Here is a 13845-nt window from a genome sequence, read left to right as displayed (position 1 = left end):
GTGATATGTGTGATAACGGAAAAAATATAGATAAATAAATCGTGAATTACGCAGATGACTTGAGAGACTGAATTACATGAATTTGCTAAAGAGAATCAAATAAAACATAGAGAATTATATAGACACATTCCCAGCACTAGCTCCTCCAAATAATATCAAACGGATAAAAGAAAAAGCCGAAATAGAAAGATTCCCGAAGCTTCCACGAGGCTGAACAGAAAGTAAACAAGAGAACGCCAAGGGAGACGCGGTGTAACCCAAGGCTTTTTTTATTTTTTTATTTATTTCTCCTGAAGGAACTCACCGAACCACACTCAGGGCACTGCAGGCAAGGCATATCACCCTCATCCTTCAAATGATTCCTTAAAATTCAGATAATAAGTCAGATAACGGGGGATATGGCAAAAGTTTACTGACGTTTGTGAAATTGTCTTGTCGGCTCTCTCTCTCTCTCTCTCTCTCTCTCTCCTTTTTTTCTTCTTCTTCTTCCCTACATGCTGTTATTTTATTTCCTACATTCCCCCATCTAGTTTTTTGCCTCGTATTCAGTTTCCTCCACCATCTCTCTCTCTCTCTCTCTCTCTCTCTCTCTCTCTCTCTCTCTCTCTCTCTCTCTCTCTCTCTCTCTCTCTCTCTCAAAACGATGCTTGTGGTGTGTATTTATGCTATAACTTTTGCATTCATCTGATTTAATGGTCTGTCTTTTATTGTTTTATGTTTTGTTGTTCATAGTGTTCTTGTTTTTTGTTTTTGTTTTTTCACCTGTTATTTTATTGTTCATTGTGTGATTTATTTGTTCTGTCCACCTTAACCCTTTGAATCCCTCCCAGTTGTTGTCATTTAGTCCAGAGGGAGGCAAGTTTGTACAACCCACTATAATGTTTTCAAATGCTTTTAGGTAACAATTGCTTCACTTAGAGGGGTGTGTGTTGTTAGGTTTATGTCTGTAGTGGTTATCCTGAGTGGCAGCAGAGACAAGGACACCATCACTGTGAACACTGCCTTATATCAAACACTTGCTGATATGCAGACAAACACAACAGTCTTTCTCATCTTCTTTTCTCTTGAGCAAAGGACACCATCTCTCCAAACACTGCCTCATACGAAACATTGTGTGATATGCAGACAAACACAACTGTCTTTCTCTTCCTTTCTCTCAAGCCAAGGAAACCGTCGCTACAAACACTTCCTTATACCAAACACTGGATGATATGCAGACAAACCTAACCATCTTTCTCTTCTTTTCTTTTGATCCAAGGAAATTTATTACAAACGCTTTCTTATACCAAGCACTGGATGCTATGGAGACAAATGCAACTGTCTTTCCCTTTTCCTTTCCTCTCTTCTCTTCTTGAGGGCAAAACTAATAGAATCTGATAATTAAGTACTTGTATGAGTTTAGTTTACTGTGATCCTTTTCAAATCCCCTACAGGTGTTCCAGAAGGTGCAACACACAGTCACCAAGATGAGTATGATGACGCCCAGCATTGATCTCAGCTCCTACCGTGACCAGCACTTCAAGGTGTGGGATTAGGTTAGGTTAGGGTCTTGTTAGCCATTTTTCCTCTTTATTTTTGTAAGAGGAGAAAACTGGCCAAGGGCAACAAAAATGTTAAGCAGAAAGGCCCATTTAGATGCCAGTTCCTTAGCAGGTTCAAGAGAGTTAGCCAAAAGAATAGAATGTCTTGAAACCTCCTCTTCAATGAGTTCGGGTCAAAGGAAGATGGAAACACAGAAGCAGATAGGGAGTTCCAGAGTTTAGGTTGTGTTTGGTACAGTGTGTCATGTGGATAGGTTTGTATTGGGTTGAATATGTTGTCTGGTCAAGTTAGATTAATGGATTTAGTTAGATTACATTGGGTTAAGTGTGACAAGATTAGATTAGGTTAGGTTAGGTTAGGTCAGTCTGTAGTGGACCACCTTGCCACACCCTAGAACTAGAGATACAGACAAACAAACACAAGTCAAAGCAGCAACAAAATATTAAAATAATAATAAAAAAAGACTAAAAAGCAACAGGTGTGAATTAATGGCTGATTAATGGTAATGTTCCCTTTCTTCCTTTTCTCCCTGTGGTGTTGTGGTGTTGCAGGGGTCACGGGTGGACCAGGAGCGCATGTTACATAGCACCAGCACCCTGTATGTGGGCAACCTCTCCTTCTACACCACGGAGGAGCAGCTGTATGAGTTGTTTGGCCGTGCTGGTGATGTCAAGAAGATCGTCATGGGGCTGGACAAGTTTAAAAAGACGCCTTGTGGGTTTTGCTTTGTCGAGTACTTCACCAGGTCAGTCAGTCAGGCTTCCATTGGGGTGTGCAGGAAATTAATGTTAGTTTGTTAGTTTGTTGGTCATCATTGAGAGTTAAGAGTTTGACAGTGAAGGTTGGTTTGCGAGAATATTTTTGCTTTTTCACTCTTTTTGGAAGTGGAATGAAGAGAAGTCATTTATTTTATGGGTTTTTCATTGTTATTTTCCCACCACCACCACCACTACTACTACTACTACTACTACTACTACTACTACTACTACTACTACTACTACTACTACTACTACTACTACTTCACCTCCCCCCTTTCCCTAATGCTAACCCTCTTCCTCTCTCTCCCACAAACACAGAGAAGACTCAGAGATGTGTATGCGTTACATCAACGGAACTCGACTGGATGACCGGATTGTGAGGACCGATTGGGACGCTGGATTTGTGGAGGGACGGCAGTATGGAAGGGGCAAGAGTGGAGGCCAGGTGAGAGAGAGAGAGAGAGAGAGAGTGGAGGGAATGGGAAAATTAGTTAGCATATATAAATTTCTTGTCTTTTTTGTGGATATTTTAATGTTTTATTCATGGTATTAGTATGTCATTGGTCACTGGTTCTCTGTTCTACTGGTGTTGTGTTAGCTTTGTGTTGTCTGTCACCCTAGATTGGCTGTGGCTGAAGTTAGATTGTTAGACTTAGAGGAATTGACTATGAAAAAGAGAGAGAGAGAGAGAGAGAGAAGGATTGAAGACAGAAAACTAACTTAAAATTTCAACTATTACTAACCTAACCTTTTATTCATTGCCTGTTAATTTCAAGAGGCTGTAGTTGAAGTTAGGAAGTTAGAGGATGGAGAAACTGACTAAAAAAAGAGGCAGAGAGAGGGTGAAGACACAAAACTAACTTGAAATTGTAACTACCACTAACCTAACCTAAACCAAACACACACACACAAAAAAAAAAAAAAAAAAAACTAATATAAGCTAACCCAAATAAACCTAAACCAAACATAGCATTAAAAAAAGAAAAATAGAATAACTAAGCTAATGTAATTTAAACAAAACCCAAACTGGCCTTAAAAATAAATAGATAAATAAAATGACTGATGCACATCTAAAATGCTAATCCTAACCTGAACTAAGTTTGGAGATAGAAATAATGAAAGTGTAATTGAACAGAACTCAAAAGGAAACAAAAGATACAAATATTGAAAGCATAATAGATGTCGTTTTGTTACTTTGGAAATTGATCGAGAGAAATGTTGAAATCCTGACCTGAATGAATGTCACCTCACCTCCCTCCACCTAACCTAATGTAAGCCAACCTAACCTAACCTAACCTAAATGGATGTCACCTCACCTTCCTCCACCTAACCTAGCTTAAGCCAACCTAGCCTAAATGAATGTCACCTCACCCTCCTCTGCCTAACCTAATGTAAGCCAACCTAACCTGTTTGAATGTCACCTCACCTCCCTCTACCCAACCTAACCTAAACCAATCTACCCTAACCTATTTTAATGTAACCTCACTTTTCTCTACCTAACCTAACCTAATTGAATCTTACCACATCTTCTCCTTCTAACCTAACCTAACCTAATTAAATCTTATCTCATCTTCTACCAATGTAACCTAACCTAACCTCATTGAATCTTACCTCATCTTCTCTTTCTACCTAACCTAATTTAACCTAACTGAATCTCATCTCACCTTCCTTTAACCTAATCTAACCTAACCTAACTGAATCTCATCTCACCTTCCTTTAACCTAATCTAACCTAACCTAACTGAATCTCATCTCAGCTTCTGCCAAACTTAATTAAATTTCACCTCACCTTTCTCTACTTAACCTTACCTTATCTAATTGAATCTCACCTCACCTTCCTACCTTCCCCCACCTAACCTAACTGTACCCGCATTCCATCCACAGGTGAGGGACGAATACAGGACAGATTATGACAGTGGCCGGGGCGGATACGGGAAGATCGTCCAACAGAAGATGCTCCCCAAGCTGACTTAGGACTGGTGGGGCGTGGCGGAGGTGGGACGTAAAGGGTGTGGTGGTGTGGAGATGGGATGTAAGGGGTGTGGTAGAGTGTGACAGAGGGCATGAAGATTTCTAAGATTTTTCTTACTGCTTTATTTACTTCTTGACTAGCTTTGTTTTCTTGAGATTGGGGATTGGAAGAGGTTCAGATTGCATTGGATTAGAAGATAAGATTGTTTGGTGATTGAAAAAGAGGGTGATTTATTTATTTATTTATTTTGATTTTTTTATTTTATTTTGTATTGAAATTAAAAGTTTACCTGTTTTTTTTTTTTTTTCTATTTTTATTATTTATGTAGAGTTGTCGTTTTTTATTTGCAGTTGTCAGAGAAAGATGAATAAGTAAGACAGATAGTTTGGTGACTGAAAGAGAGGATTGTTTTGTATTGAAAGATGAAAAGTTACCCTGTTTTTTATCATTATTATTTTTTTCACTTAGAGTTGTCATAAAGAAAAAAAGTTGAATGAATAAGAAAGATTGATTGATGATTGAAAAAGGATTGTTTTTTCTAATTTTTATTCTTTGTTTTTATTTAGAGTTGTCATAAAGAAAAAATTGAATAAATGTAGTTTGTTGATTGAAAGAGAGGATATTTATGTATTGAAAGATGAAAAGTTAATCTGTTTTTTATCATCATTATTATTATTTTATTTAGAGTCATCAAAAAGAAAAAAGTTGAAGTAATTTTCTTTTCTCTGATTTTGTATTCATTAAAAAAAAAAATAATAATTAGAATTGAAGGAAAGCTTGAGAGAGATATGAATTCTCCAGCTTTTGAAATTTTGCAGGAGGAATAGTGAGCAAGATGGAGAGAGAAAATAACTGTTTACAGGGAAGTGATAAACAATTTTTGAGGCATTAATCACATCTATTGCATTGTGTCAGACAAGAGATGATGTAGACTTGAACCACAAATACCCATGGCAAACTAAAGATAAAAGAACTTTTGAGTTTATGCTGAGTCTGTGAAAAGAAAATGGACTTAGGAATAATGGATTTTGCTGGTGCAGTTGTTAGAGTGTAGTTTTAAATCACAACTATTAACTACCCATAGAAAACTTAAAAATTAGAAAAACAATGCTGATGTTTATGTTAGGTCCTCTGAAAGAATATTGAATTTGGAAGCATTTCTGTTACTGCTGTTTCTGAATTTACTCACTGAAGGTGTTAAAATGTCTAGACCTACAGTGTAACAATTATAGAAGACTAGGGTACTTGAAATGTGAAAGTTTATGTTAAGTTGTCAAGAGAAAATGATGTTAATTATAATTTTTGAAGTGCCCTGTGAACCAAACTCTTCTTTTTTAATCTGATCTCAGAAATCAATAAAGCTTTCATGGTTCTGCTGACTGTGTGGTTTATTATGATGGCACTGTTAGTATTACTTGTCTCAATGCTTGTAGGAGTAGGAAATGTTATGAAGACTTGTTTCAGATTTAGTTAAGGTTGGCTTTGGTTACGTTAGAATCACCTAGATTATATTAGCTTATGTCAGGATTAGAGGAGGTTAGGTTAGGTTAGGTTTGATGGAGTTAGATAATGTTAGGGTAGGTTAGGATCAGTTGGATTATATTACCTTATGTCAGGGTTAAAATAAAGGTTATGTTAGGTTAAGTTTGATGGAGTTAGATAATGTTAGGTTAGGTTAGGATCAGTTGGATTATATTGCCTTATGTCAGGGTTAGGTTAGCTTAGGTTAGGTTTGTGAGGTTAAATTAGGTTAGGTTTCATCAGATTAGGTTAAGTTAGGCTTGGTTACATTGTATTAGGTCAGGTTAGCTTAGATTACGTTAGGTTAGATAAGGTTAAATCAGGTTGTTACGTCAGATCAAGTTTAGTAAAGTTAAGATTTCTTACATTATTATTAGATCAGGTTAACTTAGATTACAATATGTTAGATTACATTCTTGAAAGGGACTCTTGAAACACATGTATGCTCATATAGTATTTATTCATTGATATTAAGTTTACACCATCATTGCAAACACCCCATGGCACAAGTTGACAATAATCAGCATAGTTCACACCAAGCTTCATCAAACACATGAACTAACTACTCACTCCTCAAGTCCCTATCAAGCCCACACTGAACGACATGACTGGATCCCTATACACACTCTAAGATACAGTTTTACTTGAGGTTTGAGTCTAGCTGGCAGGAGCAATGAGAGATGAATGGCATCTCAAGCAAATGTAATAAGTAGTTTTGGATATCAGACAAGAATAAGAGGAGGAATAACAATAAATAATATAGTAACAGTAGTGGTTTATAATAGTAGTAAGGAGGAATATTGGCAAATAATAAGAGTAATTAGCAAAGTTAGGATGGAAAACAAGAATAAGAGGAATATTAGTACCTTTTCTGTTGTTTTATCTACACACACACAAACGCGCACACATATGGAGACGGGGCCACACGAGCATAAAGCCCAGGCCCTGTAAAACTACTAGGTAAATACACATGCACTTAACCCTCACTTACCCTAACCTAAAAGAAGAATATTAATAGTTTTTTTGCTCTTTTATCTTCACTCACACACACACATACACACATAAAGAAATTGATAAGTACTAAAATAAGGCCTTGATTGGAATATGAAGGAGTTGTGTGGACACCCCCATAAAAAGAAACACATAAGGAAATTGGAGAGACTACAAAAAATGGTTACAAGAATGGTTCCAGAATTTAAAGGGATGACATATGAGGAGAGACTAAAGGCTATGGATCTACCAAACCTGGAACAGAGAAGAGAGAAAGGGGATCTGATATAAGTTTATAAATTGATCAATGGAATGGACCAAGTAGATAATGAGTAACTGATCCTGAGAGAAGAATATGACATTCAAAGCACAAGATCGCATAGTAAAATGCCAAGAAAGGGGAGATGTCTGAGAGATGTTAAAAAATATAGTTTCCCACAAAGATGTGTTGAGACTTGGAACAGTTTGAGTGAGGAAGTGGTGTCAGCAAAGAGTGTACATAGTTTTAAAGAAAAATTGGATAAGTGTAGATATGGAGACGGGGCCACACGAGCATAAAGCCCAGGCCCTGTAAATCTACAACTGGGTAAATACATACACACACACACAGTTACAAAAATGCATGCACTGATCCCTCACTTAACCTAACCTAACTAGACCCTCTTGCAATCTATCTATACATATCTCACATACATTGACCTATTACCAAGAAGGGCTGAGTTGAAGTCCTGGGCAAGGCAAATGGGTGTTCCTCTTAATGTGCAAGCAGGTACTGATGTGGGGGTTGTGGCCTTGCTGTCCTGGTGTGTGGCATGTGTGTAGTCTTGTTCCTATATTTAGATCAGTAGGTGAATAACATGCAAATCTATCCTACCCTACCCAACCATAACCTACCATACCCTACCCTAACCTACTATACCCTACCCTAACATAACTTACCCTACCCTAACCTAACCTATCCTACCCTAACAAGACAAATCAAACCCAACCAAGCTAACCTCACCTAACCTAACCTAGCCTAACTCAACCAAACTAACCTAACTTAACCCCTTCAGTACTGGGATGCATTTTTACCATGCTTTTTGGTTATAATTAGAAAATTTTATGTACATTAGGAAAGGTCTTTGGAGGTGAGATGATTAATAGCTAGAGTCTACACTATTTTAATCTTCACATAAGTTTCTGAAGCTGTTTAAAATCACCAAATAGTAAGCAGAATGAATATGGAAACATGTCATGGTACTGAAGAGGTTAACACACTCAGTACACCACTAAACCACCTCACAGCATCACATTCCGCAGCACCACATAGTCCACCACAAATGCTATAGTGAACAGAGCCATTAGCAAGTAGTTAATGATCAGTATGAACTGGTGGGAGGTTATCTGGTCCACCTTGGTTCCACCCTGTTCTGCGTCGTCCTGCAGGCGGATGTAGCGAGATGTGGAGCCTTCTGCCTCGTTGAGTTGTGCCGCACGTGGTCGTCTCTGCTCTTCCACTTCCTCCTCCAGTGTCTCATCCAGGTGGTTGTATGGTGTTCGCTAGAAAGATTGGCTTGTTAGGCTTTTTTCCTTTCTTTTTAACCTCTTCAGTACTGGGATGCATTTTTACTATGTGTTTTGGGTATGATTAGATGATTTTATTTACATTAGGAAGGGTCTATGGAGGTCAGAAGATTATTGGCCAGTGTCTTCACTATTTTAATCCCTATATGAGCTGGATATTTTCATCATGTGTTTTGGGTATGATTAGATGATTTTATTTACATTAGAAAGGGTCTATGGAGGTCAGAAGATCACTGGCCAAAGTCTTCACTATTTTAATCCCCACATGAGTTTCTGAAGCTGTATAAAATCACCAAATCGTAAGCAGAATGAATATGGAAACATGTCCTGGTACTGAGGGGATTAATGTAAGAGGAAAAATCTGGCCACAAGCAACAAAAATGACTAAACAAAAACACCCACTTAGATGCCAGTCCTGGAGCAGGTTCAAGAGAGTTAGCCAAAAGAATGGGATAAATGTCTTACAACCTCCCTCTTCAGTGATTTCAAGTCACAGGCTGTACTAGTATTCTAAAACAGTTTGTTCTCACCACCACTGTTTTCAAAGCCCCTGGAGATGGCTACCTGAATTCTCAAGTGTTTTTTTCTCTTAGTAGTGTAAAATTTTCAAGCTCAAAGTTTTTATCTGAGAGTGATGTTTATTGCTTAAAGGAGAGACATTGTTAGTAAGGTAGATACAGCAACAATAGGACCACAGACATGCACACAAGCAGTTATAGAGAGCAGTGACAAAGTTAGCACCTGATCTAGTAATAGTACAAGGAAAGGCTCTCAGAACTCAACCTCATGGTGGAGTAAAGGAGAGAAAGAAGTGAGCTGATTGCAGTATACAGGGAGATGAAAGGCAGGGAAAAATGGGACAGGAATGATTTAATTTGTGACTCGAGAGACAAGGGGCCATGGAAGGAAGATCAGGAAAGATGACAATAACAGAAGAATTAAGAAAAAACATCTTCCCCCACAGAGTAATAAAAGTATGAAGTTGAATATAGAAAGAAGCAGCCCAGTGTTAGTCAAGAAGTGAATTGAAAGTCAGATGATAACAAGGGATAGAAAGACAGAGCTATATGACATTAGCTTCTTTCCTGTATAAAACTAGGTAGACTACACACACACACACACACAAACACAGAAATGAACAAACCCAACATTCACTAACCCCAGGGGAGGAGCTAGCCTGGGGCACCATATTTCTTAGCCTGGAGGAGGGCACATAGCTCACCAGAGTCCGGGCAAGCTTGGAGGAGGAGGAAGAGCAGCAGGAACCCCAGCAGCAGCAGCAAGGACGGGTGGTGAGGAAGATAGTCGCCAGCAAGGACAGGGTAGTCAGAATGATGGAGCCGGAGTAGTAACGCACTGCATGGATGAGAAATAGTAGTAGTTTTAAGCCCTTCAGTACCAGGACGCATTTCCATATTCATTCTGCTTAGTATCTGGTGATTTTCTACAGCTTTAAAAACTTATGTGGAGGATTAGAATAGTGAAGACTGTGGCCATTAATCTTTTGACCTCTATAGACCCTAATGCAAATAAAATTGTCTAATCACACCCAAAAATCAAGGTAAAAATGCATCTCAGTATTGAAGGGGTTAAGGATAGTCATGAAAGTATTAGTTCTGTAGGAGAACGTCTGTTTAAGTGACCAATAGATTATAAATGACACACACAAAAAAAATAAAATAAGTAGAAACTCACCCACTAAAGGAACAGGGCCCCCAGTAGCAGGTAGGATGGCAAACAAGGCAAAGAAGCAGATGATGAGCAGGGCCAGCGAGAAGAGGTGCATCAGCAGGCGGGTCAGGAGGCGCTGCAGGGGGAGCACGTAACTCACCAGCACCACCACCACCACCGCTGCACCAGATAAAGACAAGTTAGGTCAGGTTAGGTTAGGTTTAATTTTTGGGTCACATACTATTACAAAAACCTAACATGTATCAAAATGGATGAAAAAATGTGAAAACTGGTGAACTATTTTGACAACATAGAAGTGATCTTTTTTTTCTTCTTCATGACTCAGGCTAATATTAGTTCATGTTTTCTTAGTGATAGTGTTTAAATATATATATATATATATATATATATATATATATATATATATATATATATATATATATATATATATATATATATATATATATATATATATATATTAATTATGGAAAGCTGGGGATTAAGAAGTGATGTCAGTTTAGGCTATATTTGTGTTTATAGTGTTAGGTGTAGATGATTAAATTGCATCAGGTCAGGTCAGGTCGTTAGGTTAGGTTAGAAGTTTTAATGGCATGTAAGGAAGGTCAATTTAGGTCAGTTTAGCTTAGATTGATTTCCTTCCTTTTATTTGTTATTATTATTATTATTATTATTATTATTATTATCATTATTATCATTTTATCATTTACTTATTTACTATAATTTTCTTAATTTATTTATCTATTTATTTAATTTGTTCATTTTTTATTGTTACTATTCCATTCAATTTTTTTTTTTTTTTTTTTTCAATGAGGACATGTATAGTCGGTCAGTGTCCCTCACCCAGAGTGGTCTGCGTGACATAGGTGGCTTGCGTCCTGGCCTGCCGCTGCACACGAAATACAAAGTCCACCTCTACGTAAGGATTGTGTCCGTCCAGCTTAGTGTAGGTTCTGTTGGCCGAGACGTGCAGCAGCTTCCACCGGTTGTTCTCCTCCAAAGTGTCCGTCATCACCTGCAGGAGTCATTTGGTCACGTGTTATTAGTAACTAGAGGAGGAAGAGGAGGATGGCTCACATTCTAGTGACACATACAGCGCTACAGTCAACATAAGTCATGACGCGTGTTCTATTGGACAAACTTTTTATTTTCAGTATGAAGCGATTGGTAAATAGATATAACGGTTGCATGATCGAGCGGTACTAATTCGCCCGTGTGGAAAGCCTCCAAGCAACTAATCATCGCAAGGCCCGTATCCTAAAACGCTTTGCTCCCTCACCATCACTACTTTCCAAAGGCTCTAGTTGCAGATACTCTGTTTTCAGGGATATGTGTATGGTTCAGGTGATGGATTGGCAAGATTTATAATTTATCATAAGGGGAAACTCTTTAATTTCTGTGGCCTTGGAAAATTGTGGCAAGAGAACAAGGCGTTTCTGAACACGAGCGTAGCGGCACCGTGGCACGTTCAGGCGAGGCGCGATTGAGATGACTCATTGCATCACTACTCAGTCGCGGGCGTGAACCCCGGGAGTGAAACCCCACAGAAGAAAAAAACACTACTCTTGTAAAAGGAACAATAGATTTAGATATTAATTGAATAAGTGAGTAAAAGCCACACAGTTACCCCAGCATGTTGGCCTCCTTGAACCTGCATATCGATCTGGTCCCCGTGGTGTGCCCAAGAGCCGAGGCGGACCAGGCACTCGTGTTCATCCTTGGGCCACTCGCTCAGGTCCATGTCACACCTCACAACGATGTGTGTTGGCGGGAACCAGACGGCATTCCCATCGTAGGTCACCAGCACAGGCACGGAGCCGAAAGGATGCGCATCATATCCTGTGGCGCTGGAGAAAGGATTGCATAAGGAAAAGTTCGTTAGTGTTGGGGTGTTGTGGGAGTTTTCACTATTTTTATTTATTATTTATTTATTTTTTTTTTTGGTGGGGGGGTGGAAACAGTGCTAGTTTCTTTCCATAAGGTTATCTAAAGGTCTTATATATGTTCTGTAGAATTTTCATTGGGATTTGAAATAAAGGAAGAGTCATACGTGTGTGTGTGTGTGTGTGTGTGTGTGTACCTGTTATAGAGTCTGATGTCCGGCAGCCACACGTCCTCGTCATCAAAGTGAATGTTTTTCAAGTTCATGTAGTCCATTGGATTCCACTCCAGTAACTCATCCTTCCAGTACTGAGAGAGAGAGAGAGAGAGAGAGAGAGAGAGAGAGAGAGAGAGAGAGAGAGGTTATATTTATATATTTAATCTGTATCTCAATAACATGTTTTTTTGTTTTGTTTCCGGAGAGAGAGAGAGAGAGAGAGAGAGAGAGAGAGAGAGAGAGAGAGACTTACCATGATACTCCAAGCGTTTAATATAAATTCTTGTTTCTCGTCATCCTGCAAAAAAAAAAAACAATAGTAGTACCTAGTAGTAGTGGTAGTGGTAGTAGTAGTAATAGTAGTAGTAATGATGATGATAATGATAATAATAATAATAATAATAATAATGATAATAATAATAATAATGATAATAATAATAATAATAATAATAATAATAATTCATTCATTTCATCTTAACTTCATATCCTTGACAGTTCATGTATTTACCTATTCATTTTATTGACGTTATTTCATCTGTTCATCATCTTCCCTTCTCTTACCTATTCCCAACCCAACCCAACCCAATCCAACCCAACCCAATGCAACACAACCCCAAGCACAACCCAATCCAACCCAACCCAATACAACACAACTAACACAACCCAACCTAACCCAACCCAACCCAAGCCAACCCAAATCTTGGAATAGGTACTTTACCATATCGATGTTCTTGAGCGACATTGCCATAGTGACGGTGGTGTTGTGGGTATGATCAAGAACAGGGCGTGCATTCTTGTTATATCCCTTTATTTTATCCACGTACAGTCTGTCTATCCAGTTATCCATTTCAGGGAAGTTCTCCTTTGCTATGCTCCTTATAGACGTGTCTGGGAAAGGAAGGAGGAGGAAGGGGAGATAAACATTAGGGTTATAGATCAGAAATTGGTAATGCGTAAAAGGAGAGAGAGAGAGAGAGAGAGAGAGAGAGAGAGAGAGAGAGAGTGTGTAGTTGAAGTTACAGAGATGAAGAATAGAGATGAATGAAGACGAGAGAAATATATGACGAAGAGAAATGAGCAAGAACAATTAATAAGTGCGAGAATGAGAAGAAAAATATGAAGCATATGAAGATAGAGGAAGAAGAGGAAGAGGAGATAATGATGATAATGACGATAATGAGAGAGAGAGAGAGAGAGAGAGAGAGAGAGAGAGAGAGAGAGAGAGAGAGGGCGAAAAGACATGATATAAAAGAATGAATGAGGAAAAATGTCAAAGCAAGAGAAGATAAGGAAGAAGAAGAGGGAGAGGAGGAAATCGCATATTAAAACCACTAATAACATATTAAAAAAAATAGAAAAATCATTATACTATTATACCATTACCAATATCATCGCACCAACCTTGAGGAATTGCCACCACCACCGCCATCACCATTACCACCCCCACCAACGCCACCATTCTAACAGTAAAGTGCATTGTTGAGTACACACACACTTTAAACGCACACACGCACCCACAAAGACACCACTACAATGAAAACACAATAATATTTAAATCGTCTTCTTTTCGCGCTAACTACTTCTTCTCTACGCTTGTTTTCACTGATTTTAGTTAATGCAAATAAACTTCTGCATTTTTAGTTGTATATTACACGTGTATGAGTGTATATATGATCGTATCTTTCCTTGCACTGAGAGAGAGGGAGAGAG

At 38.4% G+C, this 13845-nt stretch overlaps 2 protein-coding genes across 3 annotated transcripts; one reads left to right on the top strand and one right to left on the bottom strand.

Annotated features, from left to right (window-relative positions):
- Window positions 1-187: 187 nt before the first annotated feature.
- LOC123500629 (nuclear cap-binding protein subunit 2-like) lies at window positions 188-5650 on the top strand. The gene is made up of 5 exons (XM_045249294.1): window positions 188-328; window positions 1434-1523; window positions 2094-2287; window positions 2619-2745; window positions 4184-5650. The coding sequence occupies exons 2-5, from the start codon at window positions 1467-1469 to the stop codon at window positions 4271-4273; spliced, it is 468 nt and encodes a 155-aa protein (XP_045105229.1). The 5' UTR covers window positions 188-328; window positions 1434-1466; the 3' UTR covers window positions 4274-5650.
- Window positions 5651-7196: 1546 nt separating this feature from the next.
- On the bottom strand, window positions 7197-13845 carry LOC123500568 (neuronal acetylcholine receptor subunit alpha-7-like). 2 transcript variants are annotated; one of them, XM_045249259.1, is made up of 9 exons: window positions 13537-13845; window positions 12854-13023; window positions 12389-12433; window positions 12118-12227; window positions 11665-11884; window positions 10881-11052; window positions 10044-10199; window positions 9508-9704; window positions 7197-8324 (listed from the first exon to the last, which is right to left on the bottom strand). In XM_045249259.1, exons 1-9 carry the CDS (start codon window positions 13610-13612, stop codon window positions 8064-8066), a joined length of 1407 nt encoding a protein of 468 aa, XP_045105194.1. In that variant the 5' UTR covers window positions 13613-13845; the 3' UTR covers window positions 7197-8063. The 2 variants fall into 2 exon arrangements, with proteins under 2 accessions (XP_045105194.1, XP_045105201.1); XM_045249266.1 differs by having other exon boundaries at window positions 9571-9704.

Source organism: Portunus trituberculatus, chromosome 8, assembly GCF_017591435.1.
Source record: "Portunus trituberculatus isolate SZX2019 chromosome 8, ASM1759143v1, whole genome shotgun sequence".
In the NCBI taxonomy this organism is placed as follows: domain Eukaryota; kingdom Metazoa; phylum Arthropoda; class Malacostraca; order Decapoda; family Portunidae; genus Portunus; species Portunus trituberculatus.
The sequence above is the reverse complement of the archived record's forward strand: the minus strand, read 5'-3'. Positions and strand labels throughout refer to the sequence as shown.

Excerpts from the sequence above, each read along its gene's own strand:
- LOC123500629 (XM_045249294.1), top strand. The coding sequence starts at position 1,467 with ATGAGTATGATGACGCCCAGCATTGATCTCAGCTCCTACCGTGACCAG. Across the intron at positions 2,288-2,618 it reads TTTGTCGAGTACTTCACCAG|AGAAGACTCAGAGATGTGTA; the intron begins GTCAGTCAGTCA and ends CCACAAACACAG. Across the intron at positions 2,746-4,183 it reads GGGGCAAGAGTGGAGGCCAG|GTGAGGGACGAATACAGGAC; the intron begins GTGAGAGAGAGA and ends TTCCATCCACAG.
- LOC123500568 (XM_045249259.1), bottom strand. The coding sequence starts at position 13,612 with ATGCACTTTACTGTTAGAATGGTGGCGTTGGTGGGGGTGGTAATGGTG. Across the intron at positions 13,024-13,536 it reads GGTGGTGGCAATTCCTCAAG|ACACGTCTATAAGGAGCATA; the intron begins GTTGGTGCGATG and ends TTCCTTTCCCAG. Across the intron at positions 9,705-10,043 it reads GGGCCCTGTTCCTTTAGTGG|TGCGTTACTACTCCGGCTCC; the intron begins GTGAGTTTCTAC and ends TCATCCATGCAG.